The following is a 17,981-nucleotide window of genomic DNA, read 5'->3' on the forward strand; positions in this document are numbered from 1 at the left end:
GAACCCAAAGTTTCTTGGGTCCTGTTGAGGTTTTCACAGAGAAATGAATTACAGTAGAAGCATCAACAAAATAAGTTCTTTTGACGAGAGTTGTTTGATCTTTTCTTTTGATAGTAAATACCTTGATTTTCGTCTTATCTTCTTTAAATTTTAAGGTATTCTTATTAGTTAGTTTAGTGTTTTTCGTTTGATTCTTAGGTTTAGGGAAGGATCGATTATGTTGATATTGGAACTTGGAGGATCCATATCTAGAATTGGAACTGAAACCAGTGTTAGAACTGAATCTTGTGTTAGGGATGAACTTGGGACGTTGACCGAAATCTGGTCTAGAACCGAAACTTGGTTGAAAACTGAAATTGGGTTTAGAACCAAATCTCGGTTGAGAACCGAAAGTCAGTTTAGAACCGAAACTCGGTTGAGAACCGAAAGTCGGTTTAGAACCGAAACTCGGTTGAGAACCGAATCTTGGTTTAGAACCGACACTCGGCTTTTGGTTTTGGGATTTGGAATAATAGGAGTTGGAATCAAAATCTTCCTTTAACTTTTGTTTTCCTTTATCCTTGGATTCTTTCCCAGGAGATTCATAGTTAGGAATTTGAGAATTCCAATGCCGTTTCCGTTCATTTAGATTCGAGGCATATCGCTGATTTCTGAGTCTTTTCTGTTTAGCTAGCTCCTTCTGAGATTTGTGAACATTGAAACTTGACTCGGATTTCTCCTTCCTTCTCTTGTCTTCCACTCTGGTTTCGGTGCATTCCTTAGTTTAAACCGTCGATGCTTCCTGTCTCTTGAGTGGACCTTTCGGTTCTTTTCTTTCGATTGGAGCGTCAGGTTGCATTGAAGGTTCTGCTAGAACATCTTTCGTTCCACTTGTGCTGGGAATATCGAAACTTGAAGGTTTATTGATGGGTTCTGGTATGTATCATCCTTTGACTCTCCAAGTGGTTTTCTCAGACAGACCCACAGTCTCATCTGCATTGTCAATTGGAGCAGACTAGAAATAGTCTTCGCATCCTTCAGCATTATCCTCTTCAACTATCATCCTTAATTCAGTTGTTTGTCTGTGAGTGACTCCAGTCACAACATAAACTTGGTTTGGTACGGTCTGTACCTTCTGATAGACCACAGCCTTTTCTTTGAGTTTCGGTTTCTGTTCCTTTGACAGACGAGCAAATTCAAATGAGTTTTCTGAAATAAGAGGTTTTTCACTCTTGGCTTCATCTTTCACAAACTCAGAACAATCAACAATATCCTCTACTGAAATTTCACTCATTTCACTCTCTGTTTCAAATTCAGATGTATTATCTATTATAATTTTATTTTCCTTGACGATTTTGGCATTTGATTCATCGAATGTTTGTATAGTTTCGGTTTTAATATTCATCCTATCATTTTCATCTAAGATATCTCTTAACATACTTTTATGTTCCTTACAATCGATGAAAGTTTCTATTTTATCTAAACCTAGCCTATATGACATGGATGTTGCTTCAGAGGAAACTTCTGATTCACATTCTGCTATAACATCATCTTCCTTAAATTCAAGAAAGGGCAAAATCATTTTATGTATTTTCTTTCCAATTTCACAGTTAAGATGCAATTGAGCAATATTAGTATAAAGACGCTTAGCAATTAAACAGAAAACATTTCTTTGTTTTAATAATTTTAAATTGTCTCTTTGCAAATAAATACTCTCATCCTTAGCCCTAACTAACTCCGCTTCCTTCTGCTCAATCCAGATCCTTCTCTCCTCACTTTTTGTAGACACCCTGCCGAGTTGGTCAGTTAGCTTAGAGTTTGCTAAGCACGTTTGCATGAGGCTGCTACTTAGGTTGTTAAATTTAAAGTTTAGTTCATTTAATTCTTCTAGATATTCAGTTTTGGAAATTTTAAGAGATTCAAGGAGAGAATGTACCTTTTTGATCATTCGATCGCAGTCGTTGATCTTCTCACTCACTGGCTTGGCTGCAAAACACTTGTTCTCAGTCATGTTCGGTTCTGTGTCTGCACTTTCGGTTGATGGTCCAGCAGTGACTATCAGGCATTTTCCACCAGAACCTCCAGCCTTTCCGTGCGTGGGTCTTCTAACCTCTTCATCTTCAGAATTAGTTGACCAGACTTCTACGCCGCCAAACTCGTCTTCCCCTGCATCTTCTTGTACAATAAGAGCATTCATGGAGCTGTTGGAAGCCTTCTTCTTTTTGACTTCTTCAAGTTTTCTTATATAATATGCTTCATCGTCTTCACCCTCTTTCTTCTCAGCCATCTTTCTTAACATGCAATCTTTGGCAAAGTGGTTCTTGTCGTGACAGTAATTGCAGTTGTAACCAGAGTCTCCCGCAAGTTTGTTTTCTTCCACCTTTTGGGATGAGCCTTTCGGTTCTTCTTTTACCTTCTCGGAACTATAACTTCCTTGCCAATTTCGGTTCTTATTGGTAGGAAATTTTCTTCTAGCAAATTTCTTTGGATTGGTTATCATCAGAGCATACTCCTCACTTGTAAGATCACATTCTGACATGTCTCACTCTTCCTCTTCTTCAACAGTACTTTTTCCTTTAGAGACAAGAGCCAGTGATCCCATGCTAGAGACCACTTTCGCCTCATTAGTTACAACACTTTCATTTGACATCAGTATTCCAACTAGTTTCGCCAGAGAGTAGGATTTAAACTGTTCATGTGCCTTCACAGTGGAAACCACGGCCATCCATTCTGGTCTGAGCCCGTTCATGAATGTAACTTTCTGTTCGATCACCTTCCTTTTAATTCCATGCTTGATCATCTTACTTAAAAGATGATTGAACCGATCAAAGGTCTGAATGAGCTTCTCTTCAGGTTTCTGTTCAAATGCTCCGAATTCTGAGAGCAACAGAGTTTGAATAGAATGTTCCAGATCCTCATCAGTTGTGTAGAGTTCCTTCAACCTATCCCAGATTTCCTTAGCAGTTGTGCAAGAGCCTACAAGCCGAAAGGTGTCAGATTGTAAGGAAAATCTTATCATTCGCATGGCTTTGACATTACATAGAATCTTGTCCTTCTCATCTTGCGACATCTTTTGAACATCTGTTACCAACTTGTTGTAATCTTTCTGTGTCTTGACAATGGTGTTTGTTTCTGAGTGCACAAACGGTCCAAGAACAATAGCTTCCCAGATGAGATAGTAGCCATTATCCTCGAATCCAACCACGTAATCTTCAAAGTGATGAGCCCACACTTCGTAGTCTTGAGTGTAGAGTATGGGTAGTCTTGTTGTAGAACCGATGCTGTTTGAGATGTTAATAGGGTTTGAATGCGTATTTTCATGAGACATGGTGAGCTGTTAGAATCTTACCTGTAAACTTAAGATTAGGGTTTTATCAAAAGCGGAGTAATCGTCGTTAAGAAGATGACGGCTTCGATAAAAGCGGAAACCCTAACTATTTATGAATACAGAAGAAAAGTGTATCGACAAACACAATCTTCTGCTCTGATACCAATTGTTAGAACAAAGTTCTTTCAGGATCGTATGATTCTAAGCAAAATAATAATAATAAGAACGTAAATAAGAACACAAGTATTGCGATGAAGATGTCGAATGATTAATGCAAAATACCCCAGAAGAGCTCGATTAAGAACTACAATCTGTAGAGGTATGATTAGGGTTACAAGAATCAACGTGAATGAATAATCTATTATATACGCATACATGCATGCATATATTTATAATAAAACCCTAACAACTTATCTAGATAAAGGAAACTATTCTAGATAACTACGGATGGATAAGCCCAATCCGTTTACAAAACAAATAATCCAAGACGCAACACTTAAAATATTCAACATCTATGTCTAAATCTATACTCCCAGATTAATGATAGATTCTATGTCATGTCCATACTCCGGGACTAAGGACAACTGACTATATCTTAATCCATACTCCCGGATTAATGAAAACTGAGTAAGTCTTAATCCATACTCCCGGATTAATGACAATTAAGTAAGTTCAATCCATACTCTCAGACTAGGGACGAATAACTATGTCTAATCCATGCTTCCGGATCAATGACATATTTTAAAGTTCTATTCTTCATATATATCTCGCTCGTACTCATAAAGGGATATTACCCCATAACCATTATAACAAACCTTAGGTTTACTCTTTAACTTAAGTAATCATAAACAATCAGGTATGTTCTTTAACACATAATTTAGACATCGTCAAATAACTCACACAAAACATATATTTAATACATTCAAACAATACTTGTATTAAGATCATGTTCATGAAAGGGACTATGCACTCACTTCATAAGACAATTATCGGACATCACTACGGCTCTTAAAGTAGTATTCTTCGATGAAACCGAGATATCTTCACACACCGGGCTTCTTGTGGGTAAAGCTTCGGCTCGAAAACTCTTTTATTCTCGGGATCTTCGGTGCGTCGGCACTCGCATCGGGTGTCGGGATAATACCGGGCTTCGAAGGTACTTCAAGAGGGCTATAGAGGGTATCGGGAGTGAGAGAGTAAGAAAGTAGCAACCAAAATCAGTTGCCCTTCGATTTCTATTTATAGGGCCATTTTTCTGGATTCACGTCATGAATCTCAAATATTCACGTCGTGAGTTCAGTCATCATCAGGTGCATCATCGCAACTTGGGTCTGACAGGCTCTAGGAGACGTTATTACTAAGATCACGTCGTGAACCTAGTGTTCATGTCATGAACACTAACACAGGTGTCGGGGTTCGTGCCCCGAACTTCAAAAATTCATACCTTTCTCATACGAGCTCCATTTTCGACGTTCTTTATATGCACACGTAGGTGAGTTTATGTGCTACAAATCTCGTTTAGACTCCATCGGCTAATTTTGACTTTATTTTTATTATATTATTTTTAGTAGTCCGGGACAGGAAAACTCTGTTAGAAATTCATAACTTCTTAATCTGACGTCCGTTTTCGTCTGTCTTTTCACCGTTGCATGACTATCGCCAAGATCTTTGATTCTCGTTTAGATTTTTCGACTAGAAACCACTAAATCTCATATTCAAACTTTGAGCTGCATACTGCTAAGTTGGAACTTCGAAAAATCATAACTTCCTCATACGAAATCAAATTTAGACGTTCTTTTTATGCACGTTCTCGGTTTAGCGTATTCTACAAATTTAGTTTAGATTACTAAGACTAAATATCATTCTATCACAAATTCACTATTTACGTCCTACAACGTCATGCCGAATCTGTCGCGAAACTTTGACATGTCATAACTTCTTCGTTATAACTCAGATTTCAGCGTTATTTATATGTACGGAAACCTTGTGACATATACTATAACATGGTTAATATTATTTGTTCTAAATATTCTTCTATCAAAAAGTCATTTTTGACGCTTATCGTTTTTAAACTGACTAGCCCGGATGAAGAAGAAGTTTTTTTAAAGCAACCCCAAGGTTTGAAAGTGAAGAGTTTCCAAATCATGTGTATCGTCTTGATAAAGTTGTCTATGGTTTAAAGAAGGCACTTAGAGCATTGTATGACACTTTAACAAGCTATTTTCTTTCAAGTGGATACAAACGATAAAAGATTGATAACACTCTGTTCATCAAGATTTTAGGATCTCATATCATGTTTGCCCAAGTGTATGTTGATGATATCATTTTTGGATCCACTGATGAAAAGCTAAGTTTAGAATTTACGGAGATCATGGCTAAGAAGTTTGAGATGAGCATGATGTGTGAAGTAACCTTCTTTCAGGGTTTGTAAGTCAACAACTAACTAATGATATTTTTGTTTGCCAAGCTAAATATATTGCAGATATGCTGAAAAGGTATGGTTTTACTGATTGCAAGCTAGCAAAAACTCCAATATCCTCATCAACGTCTATTGGCGTTGATCCAAATGGCGCTGATGTGAATGAACTCTCTTTTGAGGAATAATATGATCTCAGGTATATCTTACTACCATTCTCCCTGACATTATCTTTGCTACTATATTGTGTGCTCGTTATCAAGCCAGTCCTAAGGAATCTTATTTACTCGTTGTGAAAAGAATCTTTCGTTACTTAAAGCATACACCCAATCTTGGGTTATGGTATCCTCATGATTCCGAGTTCAAGTTGGTGGGATACACTGACTCGGATCATGGTGGATGTGGCATTGATCGTAAAAGCACTTCAGAAGAAGCTCAAATGATTGGAGATAGATTGTAAGTTGATCTAGCAAAAAGCATATACCATTAGTTTGCTCTACCGTTGAAGCTGAATATGTAGCCGTTGGAAGGTGTTGTACATAGATTCTATGGATTTAAAATCAGCTCTTTAATTATGGTCTAAACTTCTCAAAGACTCCCATCTGCAGTGACAACCACCACTACAATTCAAATGATATAGAATCTAGTGCAACATTCCAAAACCAATCACATTGAAAAAATTCTTGTTTCTTGGTTTTGGTGCAATTCACAAGTCTACATCTATTTCCAAAGGAATTTAGTTTTTTATTTTTCATTTGCTAATGCATTATTGGAATCTAAACTACAATTTTGTTTTGTTTTCACAGAATTTGATGCATGAAGAACGGACCAAAAAAACTAAAAGTGATTCTAAGCAACATTATTTTTTAGAATGTATTAGTGTCGTTATTAGATTTGATGTTTTCTTTCCCGTTTTGAAAGGTTTTTTTAGTTTTATTCGTTAACAAAAAATGTAATTCTTAACAATTGTTACCCGTATTCTATAAGAAATAATGTATTTTTTGTTTTTATTAGTCAATTGATTGTTCAAGAATTTTTTTATTCTACAAGAAGTTTTTAAAATCATGATCAAGAAATAGTTCAACAATATTTTTATTATTTATGGTTCAAAAATATTTTATTTTCGAATATACTGATAAACATATTCTGTCAGAATGTCCGAATTAAAAGAATTATAATTCGTACAATCGGATTTTAAAATTAATAGAATCTATGATCTCTAAAAAAATGCAATTTTCCTTTATTAAATCTATATTAATTGACTAAATTACCCTTGTAGTTAATTAAGATGATATTTTTCGATTATATTTAATTTAATAATATATGTTAATCATTTTCTTAAAATAATTAAATTTGATTGGCCCGTTTATACATATAATAACACAATAATTACTTTGAATAGAAAAACCTAAGCCTCTATATATATATATATATATATATATATATATATATATATATATATATATATATATATATATATATATATATATATATATATAGTAACACACACGAATAGATATGGTGTAATTAATAAATCATTATCTAATAATTGTGTTAACATTGTGTGTTTAGTTCTTCATTTTCTATTTACAAAAAGTCACGATTATAAATAAAGACAAATCTTCGATAGAGTTGATTTACCAAATCTCTTTATTATAATAAAAGAATAGTTTTATTCTCCATTTGATATGTATCACCTTATTAGCTTTTTAATTAATATATATTTTATTTCTTTTTTATCATGTGTCATCCTATTATTTCTTCTAATTAATGCATGTCACTTGTCATTCTTCATTTTAAATTTCAAAATTTGAACTTTTCACCCTAATTAAGTTAAATTAATAACAATAGAATAAAAATTAATATAAATTATAAAATGATATATTTCACATATATATTTAAATCAATGATTATAATTCTATATAACTAAAAAAAATCTATTGATTACTAATATATTTAAAATAATTTATATAAAATAATTTATTTCAAATAATTGATTAATAATTTTAAGTTTTTACTATAAAAGTTTAATAAATTTTATAACCGTGATTTGTACGGGTTATAAATTAGTAATTAATAAAAAATATATTTTAATACTATTATATAGTTAAACATTAATCTAATAATAATATGTAATTATAATAATGAAAAAGGACATCGAAATTACAAAAAAAAATGTACGCAAAAAAATTAAACAAAAAGAAAATGAAAATGAGTGCAGCAAATATTTTGTTGGGGGGGGGGGGGGGTGGGGGGGTGAGGGGGGATTAATGTATATAGAATATCCTTAGAAACTGCCCATGCGGTTTATGGAAGGTTTATTTAACATTCAAGGTTATAAGATAAAAAAGTATTATAACATTCACAATTAATTAAAGGGAAAATTTCATATATGTCCTTCTTAAATATCAAAATATAAATATCATATTTACCCTTTATAAAATTTTAAATATCATATTTACCCTTCACAAAATTTCAAAATATCATATATGTCCTTTTTAAATATCAAAATATCATATATGCTCTTCTTAAATATCAAAATATCTTATATACACTCTTGAAACATCAAAACATTAATGGTAATATCTAATATCTGCAACATAATAATAATCAATAACAACAAAAAACTAAAGAATCAAAACATACATTCCATAAAAAGGATTGAAGATGAATCTTTTTGTCTATTAAGAAGCAGACATTCCAACAATTTAGAAGTTCACATTCAATTATTATAGACATAAGGATAATATTGTTAAATTTCTTAATTATTATAATAATTCTAAGATATAAAAAATGATTATAAAATATTAAAAACATTATAAAAAAAGATTTGGGCAAATATGATATTTTGAAAGTTTATGTAGGATAAATATGATATTAAGAAATAAAACCGAGCAAATATGATATTTTGAAGTTTAAGAGGGATATATATGAAATTCTCTCTTAATTAAAACAGTGATCATTATAGGGTTTTTTTTTTTTTTTTTTTTTTTTTTTTTTTTTTTTTGTAAGAGAGAAAACAAAAAAAGGTTACAAGAGACTTATATTTACTCATAAGTTCCCATTATAAATGTTATCTTTTCCAAGATGAGACTTGAAATCTCAAGTGCATCTCACCACCAACTGAATTAGAATAAATTAAACAAAAGATTTTACTTTGAGAGACATTGGAATAACTAACCATCATCTAGAACTCGAGAGACCGACCAGATTTCATATCGATCCCATTCACTTCCTTGACTATTAAACGCTACATTTGTATTTTGTTGAATACGTAGGAGAAAATTGTGGCACATTTTACTAGTGTTTATGTTATCTTTTTTGGCTATAAATAGGAAGCCTTACTTTCTTTTTGTTCACCAAATTGAGAATACAACTTCACATATCATACTTAATTAGGCTTTTAAAAAGAGACATACCAAGGATGGGTTTGATGACAAGAGTTTTTTTCTTGATTGCCATGGTTGCATGCTTTGCTTCAGTTGCTCACGCCATTGCAGGCCAAGCAACGTTCTACACTCCTCCTTACGTGCGTAAGTACATATACATATACATCAAAGATACAAGTAAATTCATTTATGATCATACATGTAGCTTATTAATGTTGAGATTTTGAATGTTGTTTTATGTAGCATCATCATGTTTTGGCTTTGAAGATCGTGGTGTTATGATTCTAGCAGCAAACAGTGGTTTGTTTGCCAACAGAGCTGCATGTGGAACTAGGTACCGTGTTACTTGCACCGGTAGAACCAATGATGGTGTTCTGAACCCATGCACAGGCAGAAGCGTTGATGTAACTGTTGTAGATCTTTGTCCCGGATGTGCAGCAAATCAAGTTGACCTTTCCCGAGAGGCGTTTGCTGTGATTGCTAATACGGATGCGGGGAGAATTAACATTGAATATAACCGGTAATTATACATGTAACCTTTTCTCTTTGCTAAAACTTGTATATTTTTGTTTAACTTTTGACTGATTTTTACTTTCTTTGTGATTTTCAGGATCTGATTTAATAAAAATACGTATGCAATACGCCAATAATCAATTCTCTTCTGATCAGTTTGTTTTAAAATAAATGATACTCAAATGTATTTAATTAAGCATATGGGGATATGCTTGTATACGTCTCATGGCAATATATGTATGATGTATGGGCTGAATAAAATCTCTATGTTTCGTTATATTATTTTTTTACTCTTTTAAGGAGTTCAAGTATCGATACCTTATTCTGTTATTGATTGCATATTTTCTTCTTTATTTTTTAAGAGTAATAAATTACATGAATGGTCCCAATGGTTTCGGAGAATTTGTACATTTGGTCCTAACTTATTTTTTTAGATCGGTAGGTCTCTACTCTTTGTTTTTGTTGTGCGTTTGGTTCTGTGTTACCTGGAAAGACTATTTTGCTATTGATTTTTTAATTTATTTAAATAAATATCCCAACCCCACATCCACCTCATCTTACTTGATCTTAACTACTCCATTATATTTGAATAAATTAAAAAATCAAGATCAAAATGATTTTTTTTTTACCTGGAAAGACTATTTTGCTATTGATTTTTTAATTTATTTAAATAAATATTCCAACCCCACATCCATCTCATCTTACTTGATCTTAACTACTCCATCATATTTGAATAAATTAAAAAATCAAGATCAAAATGATTTTTTTTTTTATAATACAAAGACCAAACATGCAATAAAACAAACAATAAAAATCTTCCTAATTAAAAATAAGTTAGAAAATAAATGTACAAATTAGCTCAAACCATAAGTACCTATTCGTATAATTTACTATTTTTTAATGATATACCCAAATGAGTGTATTCTTTTTAACGGCTAACACACGTCGTATAATTTACTATTTTTTAATGATATACCCAAATGAGTGTATTCTTTTTAACGGCTAACACACGCTATAAGAATATACTCTTCAACAATATTTTTGTCCATTATTGGATTTGAATGCTAAAGGAACACATTTTCAAATATATAATACGCCTCTACTTTTTCTATCTTACAAAAGAAAATTATATTATATTACATAATAAAAAATAAGTGTCTTTTAAATAGTTACTGTTTCAGATTTAAAATTTTAGTCATGAGATTTTGCTAGGTTTGGTTTCTGTATAAAAAATAAATTACAAAATTGTTCGTAAAATATATCATATAATAAAAAAGCAAATGTCATCGGAGTTAAGGGTGAAATTGGTATGATACCGATTGTTTTTCTTTAAATTGTGTACTGTAACAATATAATTGCTATAAAAAATTTGCTACCAGTACCATACAAAGTATACTTGATACCAATATATTTGGCTACCAAAAAGTTTGATTCGTACAAATTGATAATGATATATATACCGATCTTTTTTAAAAGTCTATTGTAAGATTTTAAAATAAACAAATACACCGGGTAATTTTGATGTTTAGTAAAGAAATTAGTTACCACTACAAGAAGCCAATGTTGTAAAACTCGCCGAGTTTTCCGATTACTCCTGCAAGTACTCGCTACTCGCCCCCTTGCCGATGCAAATTGTAGAATCCCGAGTACTCTCCAATTGGCCTCTTACTGAACTGAGTGGTATTGTAAAACCTGATCAACTCGGTTATTAATATGTATAATATACTTAATGATTTATTGTTTAACACACATACATGTGATTATTACTACATATATATCTTAAATTTTCAACAATTATTCACGAAGTGAGACCGTTATGCGTTTTTCTGTTTTTGTGTATTCACATGTATCTAATTTTGTTATATATTTCAATCAACTTTTGATTTTAGCTTATGATTTTGACGTATATAATTTCCCTAAAAATATTTCTACATAAATTATCGAATCCGAGTACTCCTCGAGTACTCGCTACTCGGTAGTCGGCCGAACAGGTACCGAGTAACGAGTTTTATAACCTTGCAAGAAACAAGACTATTACCGACGACATTATTAGCAGAGATATAGACTATTAGCGGTGAATCAAGCCAGAGTCTGCGTGAAAAGCCTTTGTCACTGCTAATAATGTCGCCGACAATGGTCTTGAGGCAGGATTGGCACTAACACTTTCCAGGAAATCTTAACCGTTCGATCGACGATCTAATCCAACATATTCTCTGTGTTATCATCGATTCCGACAAAGAGACTCCCCAACATTGTGAGATTACCGATCAAAGGGGTTTAGGGCTTCAATTACTCCGGGAATTTGTCGTATGTATATCAAAATAGTGTATGTTTTTCATCATCAAGTGTTTTTTTGGTGTATTATTGGTGTACATATGTGCAAATATGTGTATTTTGTGTATTTGCGTGTATATAATATGTATATGAAAATATGTGTATTTTGTGTAAGTAGAATGCTATTATGTATATATGTGAAAGTAGGTATATGTGGTATAGGTATTTGAAAGTATGTGTATTTGATTATAGTAAAAATGTCTTTACGATATATGTATATATATATATATATATATATATATATATATATATATATATATATATGTATTTATATATACTTTGTAGTTTCTGGTGTGCAATCTATAATATATGTTATAATGTATGCATATGTGTATTTATATATATTGTGTATTTTTTTATATGTGTGTGTATATATATATATATATATATATATATATATATATATATATATATATATATATATATATATATATATATATAAAGGAAGGTTATTTTGAAAACAAAAGAAAACCCTAAAAATCATAAAAATGCATAAAAAATAATTAGAGATCACAAATCATTTTTTGACTTTATATATACAAAAATCGCAACTTTTTTAATAAAATGGCTGATTTTTTTTTAAACTATCAAAAAAGAAAATTTTCAAATTTTTTTTTTCAGCGAATTTGTTAATAAAGCTGCGATTTTTGTATATATAAAGTCAGAAAAAAAAAAATTGTGATCTCTAAGTATTTTTTATGCATCTTTATGATTTTTAGAGTTTTTTTTTTTTAAGAATTTCTTGTTTTCCATTGAACCTGAACATATATATATATATATATATATATATATATATATATATATATATATATATATATATATATATATATAAGGAAAAGTGAATATACCTTTAAGGGTATATAAGCTTAGATACCCAAACACATAATACTACGTCGTTTTGTATCATATATATACATTAGAATTGTCCAATGTTCTTATAATTCAACTTATAACTTGATTTACTTCCATGATTTTTATAAATACAGTAATAATACACCAAAAAAACAATCTGTTACCTTGAGTTTCATTCTTCTAGATTCATTCTTGGTTGTGTATAACCTCCATTGATGAAGAATTAGAGCTTGGGAAGAGAAATTGAGAAGAAGAAGGTTGAAGATCAAGAGGCTAGCATCTGGATATCATTGTAGATCAGGGATCTACTCCTCCTTTGGATCATTTCTGAGGTAACAATCTGTTACCTTGAGTTTCCTTCTTCTAGATTCATTCTTGGTTGCTATTTTGGGGATTATGGCTTAAGTAGAATCAATTTCGAGTTTAGAAGCTAGATCTGAAGTTGAAACTTCAGATCCAAGCTTGTAATGATCCTATTTGTTGTAAAGCTTTTGTGCTAGAGTGGTTGGTGAAGTCCCTTTGCCTTAAGCCTTTGCCCTAGAGTATTTTAGGCTTATTTCCCCATGGTTTCACGTAAAGTTTGCACCTTTACGTGTAGGGAAGCTTGTGGGAGGTTGGATCTATGGATTGGAGTCACTGCATGGCTTGAAAGCCACTATATGGATTAAGAACTAGAGGTACTCGGCGAGTCACATGGGTGTACTCGGCGAGTTGGATGAAGACAGGCAGGAACTTGATGAGTTGGAAGAACAAATCGGCGAGTCTGTTGAAGATTTCCTTGGACTCGACGAGTCTAGTCGCGAAGTCCTAATCGTTTTGGTTGAGTTGTGAATCAGTGATTCGAGGGATGACTCGGTGAGTTGAGCAGGAGGTGACTCAGAGTTCGTGGGACTCGGCGAGTCTTGGGGCGACTCGACGAGTTGGGTCGTGATATGGGAGTTTTCACAGCATAGGGACTCGACGAGTCAGTCACGAAGTTTGACTGTGACTGAGGACTTTGACTTTGACCAAGAGTTGACCAGTTGACTTCCAGGGGTAATTTGGTAATTATTGGTATTTATTGAGTTTAGTCTTTTGGTATTATCAGTGGTGGAGTTCGTGTCGGAGGTTGGAGCAGCGTGATCTTATCTTTTCAGTCAGCAGTTGCGAGGTGAGTTATCCTCACTATATCGACAGGGTCTAAAGCACCAAGGCCGACCCTTTATCGGATTGTAATCCATGTATTGTTGTTATGTTATTGCTTTGCTATGTTTGCATCCTGGTAGTTAGGATGGTATATGTTAGTGACCAGTTAGGTCAATATCTTGTTTAGAGTATGCTATGTATGTGATATGCTAGATCGCTTGACTGATGATTTATTGTTATGTGGTTATATGTTTATGTGCACATGGTTGGTTTACTGGGGTTGGGTTGAGGCGGGTCCTACTTTTTGATGTAGGCCTACATACCCAGGGCGGACCGGATATTTCGAAGGCCCAACGAGCGATCTGAATAGACTGTAGGCCCCACGAGGGCGGACGAGTGGACCAGGCCGACTGAAGGCCTGGTGCGGGCGGACCATTCATACTGTAGACTCAGAGAGTGGACCAGGTGGGTTGAAGGCCTGGTGCGGCGGACCAACCACACTCCAAACTCGATGGATATGGCTGTACTCGGAGGGTGGACCAGGTGGACTGAAGGCCCGGTGCAGCGGACCAGTCATATAGTAGACCCAAAGTGCATGGATGTTATGTTCTGTTATGATATGTTATGTGTATGGTATATGTGGTTGGTATTTTAGGGGTATCTCACTAAGCTTTCGGGCTTATAGTTGTGGTTTAATGTTTTCAGGTACTTTAGGAGACCGTGGCAAGGCGAAGGCATGATCATATCGCTCCTCATGTTCTGTTTTATGATATGGTTCTGGGAATACTCTGATAATAATTGTAATGAAAACCTTTTTTATAAAGAATTAATGTTAAATGGTTGTTTTTGAAAAGTTTAAATTGGCTTGAATTTTATGGATGTTACATTGCTTCTGAGATTACTTTGCAAAAGATATTCTTCTTCAATTCTTCTTTCACCTCTTTATAACAAAAAGGTGTCTTCTTCTTCAATCCTTCTGTAACATTTGCAAAAATTTAAGTTTTATTGCAGCAGATTAAAAAAAAATGTACTGTTAAATTAGTTATTGTTATCTTATTTCACAATTTCTTTACAAAAATGCCAATTTGTTTTACAAAAACTTCTATAGGGACCAATTTTGTAACATTTGTAGGAATTTGAGTTATTTCCATATTAATGTAGAGATTCTATATGCCATATCATATTTTCAGAATAAAATTTATTTGCAGAATAAAATTTGAGTTACTCGACAAGAAACCCAAATTCAAGGTATGGACATTTTTTTTGTTCAGTTTGGTTTTATAACAATATTTTTATTTCCTCGGCAATTTGTATTCGATTTATTTTGATAGCAATGCATCCCGATAACCATACAACACTTTAATCCATCTCTGATACTTTAATTATCTCTATTTTTTGTTTCTACTCTCTACATTTCTTTCATATTTCATTATAGGATTATTAAGACAGTAAAATCCATCGTTGATTGAAAATGAATATGTTTGAATTTATAAATGGTTTAGTTGCAGATGATAGAGCATCAATTTTTTAATTTTACAATTTTTTTAACATATGGGATTCAATAAATATGCAAATTGGTTCGTATGTTTTGATTCAAAAGAGGTTGTTAGTCTGGAAAATATTTTGAAACCTTTATAATAATGTACTTTACAATTCATAACTTTTCATGTGTTTCTATTCAAATTTCTTTAGTCTGGAAAGTATTTTGAAACCTTTATAGCAATGTACCTTAAGAATAAATCATATGTTTTATCGATGATAGACTAATTTCATTGTCATATAATTAATGTTGCGATTTTAATTTTTATAAGATTACTTTGATTTTTTAATTTTTAACATCTTTGTATCTTTATTTTGGGAAATTTATACTATTGCATTATATTTTAATTTCCAGTTTGTGTCTTTATTTCTGTACATTAGGTGATTGTATTGTATTATATTTTTAACCCAGATTGAAGGTATAGAAAGTATTTTGACAATAATTGTTTTCTATACACCTATTAATAAACTTATCAAAAGGAGGGCAAATTCGTAAATTTGCATGTTCCCCCTCCTTCCTATCGGTTATAGCAATGTACTTTAAAAATAAATCATATGTCATATCTTATAGATAGAAACAATTAAGAAAATCAAAAATTATACACTTTCATATTTTTTTTAGAAAAAGTTAAATATTGTCATTTTTAATTAATAATGAAAGCATCAACATATACATAAATTGTCTATTTGTAGACGCCCTATTTTAAAAAATATTTAAAAATTTAAATTTATAAATGAGTTTTTTAATTCCTCAATATATAGATTAACTGACCTCTCTTTAAGGTGGCTCACCACTAAAAAAGGTCATGGCAACTCCAGTAAGTGAGATAGTAATCAAGGCTCCAACAAGACCTATTCCAGCCCACAAAAGCCATCCTTTTTAAAAATCAAAAGGATTCCTCCAATCTGGAAAATTAATTTGATAAAATGTCAATAAGTTTGTAACAAAAAACAATATGTTTTGAGTTATGAGTTATTACTTATGACTGATAAAATGATAACTAATTAATTACCATAGCTATACAAGTCTTTTTGTCCACTTCTGTTGGTGACACAATAAAGTGTTGCAAGTAAAATAGTTCCGGTGAAACCACGAGGCAACATTTCATCTCCTTCGCACCTTATTGACAGGAGTAGAAGAAGAGCAGCCTCGCTGCTTCGTCCTTACCCCTTCGGTTTACTACTGGGACGAAGAGATCAACCACACGGAGGTCGCGGTAGATTGACTGCTCCCTATTTGCGATAGATTACCACCACCAAGCCACTTCCTACTTTCAGTTGTATTTCTTCTTCTCGGACGAACTGAGGACCGAAGACCTCCCCCCCCCCTCTCTCTCTCGACGCCCACCTTCCCCCATTCTCTTTCGCATCTTACAACCAAAGCAGAAAGGAAGTAGCCTCGCTGCTTCTTCCCTTTTCTGTGGACCATTCGAACATCGAAGGTGCTTACCTCCTCACAGCTTCACCCACTAATAATCGACAACAGCTTGCTGCTTCGTTCTTCTTCTTCCTTCGGTCCAACGAAACCCTAGAGATCCTCCCCCTGCTTCTTTTCCCGATCGAACGCCATCGGAGCCCTTTCTTCGATCGGTTTTTTCTTTTTCTCAAATTGATGAAAACAGAGACATGACCCCCTTTTCCCCAATTTCAATTCTTGGTCTAATCGGCCATTTCAGCCCCTCCACTTTATTAATTTGACCAAAACAGTCCCCTATGGAAATTCTATACAAAATAAGCTCAAATCTCAAACATCGATTCTCTTAAACCATTTCAGCCCCTCTTTTGGAATTAGATTACAAAATCATTTTTTACTTCGTTTTATATGTTTTGTAACAATAATATTTTTTACAACTTTAATTATATGTCGTTTTACATGTGCTTTCACACTAAAAATCGGGGTTTTAAATAACTCCATTTATAATTAAATACTTAGTATTTACCGTATAATTAAACACGTACAAATGATAAAGTTATTAAAATAGATAATAGGGATAATGACTTGAAAGGGTAACGAACTTTTGACTTTTGTTACATTTAGTCACTAAACTTTTTTTCGTTATTTATTTGCCATTGAACTATTGAAACTGTTCACATTTTACCCTTATGACCGGCTGTTACCGGTCATAAGGGTAAAATGTGAACAGTTTCAATAGTTTAGTGGCAAATAGATAACGAAAAAAAGTTTAGTGACTAAATGTGAACAAAATCGAAAGTTTGTTTCCCTCTAAAAAGTTCAATGACTAAATGTGAACAAACTTCCTATTGTATTATGTTTTAGCAAAATTATTTATTTTCGTTTAATTGTAGCAACATTTGTTGATGAAGAAATTTATGAAATAAAAAAACAAAATGCAACATCCGGATTTCCAGGTATCATAATTTAAGTATTTTTCTTTTGAGTTAAGAAGAGAGACTTGGCGAGTTGACGCCTCAACTCGTCGAGTAAGGTCGCGACTGATGACTCGGATTAATGAATGGACTCGACAAGTCGGTGAGGCGACTCGAC

At 32.8% G+C, this 17,981-nt stretch overlaps 1 protein-coding gene across 1 annotated transcript; it reads left to right on the forward strand.

Annotated features, from left to right (window-relative positions):
• The first annotated feature begins 9,094 nt into the window (after positions 1-9,094).
• Positions 9,095-9,907, forward strand: LOC145005945 (EG45-like domain containing protein). The gene is made up of 3 exons (XM_078965046.1): positions 9,095-9,256; positions 9,356-9,632; positions 9,723-9,907. The coding sequence occupies exons 1-3, from the start codon at positions 9,148-9,150 to the stop codon at positions 9,727-9,729; spliced, it is 393 nt and encodes a 130-aa protein (XP_078821172.1). The 5' UTR covers positions 9,095-9,147; the 3' UTR covers positions 9,730-9,907.
• Positions 9,908-17,981: the final 8,074 nt, after the last annotated feature.

The sequence above is a fragment of the Lactuca saligna genome, chromosome 7 (assembly GCF_052625555.1).
Source record: "Lactuca saligna cultivar CGN05327 chromosome 7, ASM5262555v1, whole genome shotgun sequence".
NCBI classification, from domain to species: domain Eukaryota; kingdom Viridiplantae; phylum Streptophyta; class Magnoliopsida; order Asterales; family Asteraceae; genus Lactuca; species Lactuca saligna.

Bases quoted from the DNA above. Each gene is read 5' to 3' on its own strand.
- LOC145005945 (XM_078965046.1), top strand. From the start codon at position 9,148: ATGGGTTTGATGACAAGAGTTTTTTTCTTGATTGCCATGGTTGCATGC. The intron at 9,257-9,355 runs GTAAGTACATAT...TGTTTTATGTAG, and splicing joins CTACACTCCTCCTTACGTGC to CATCATCATGTTTTGGCTTT.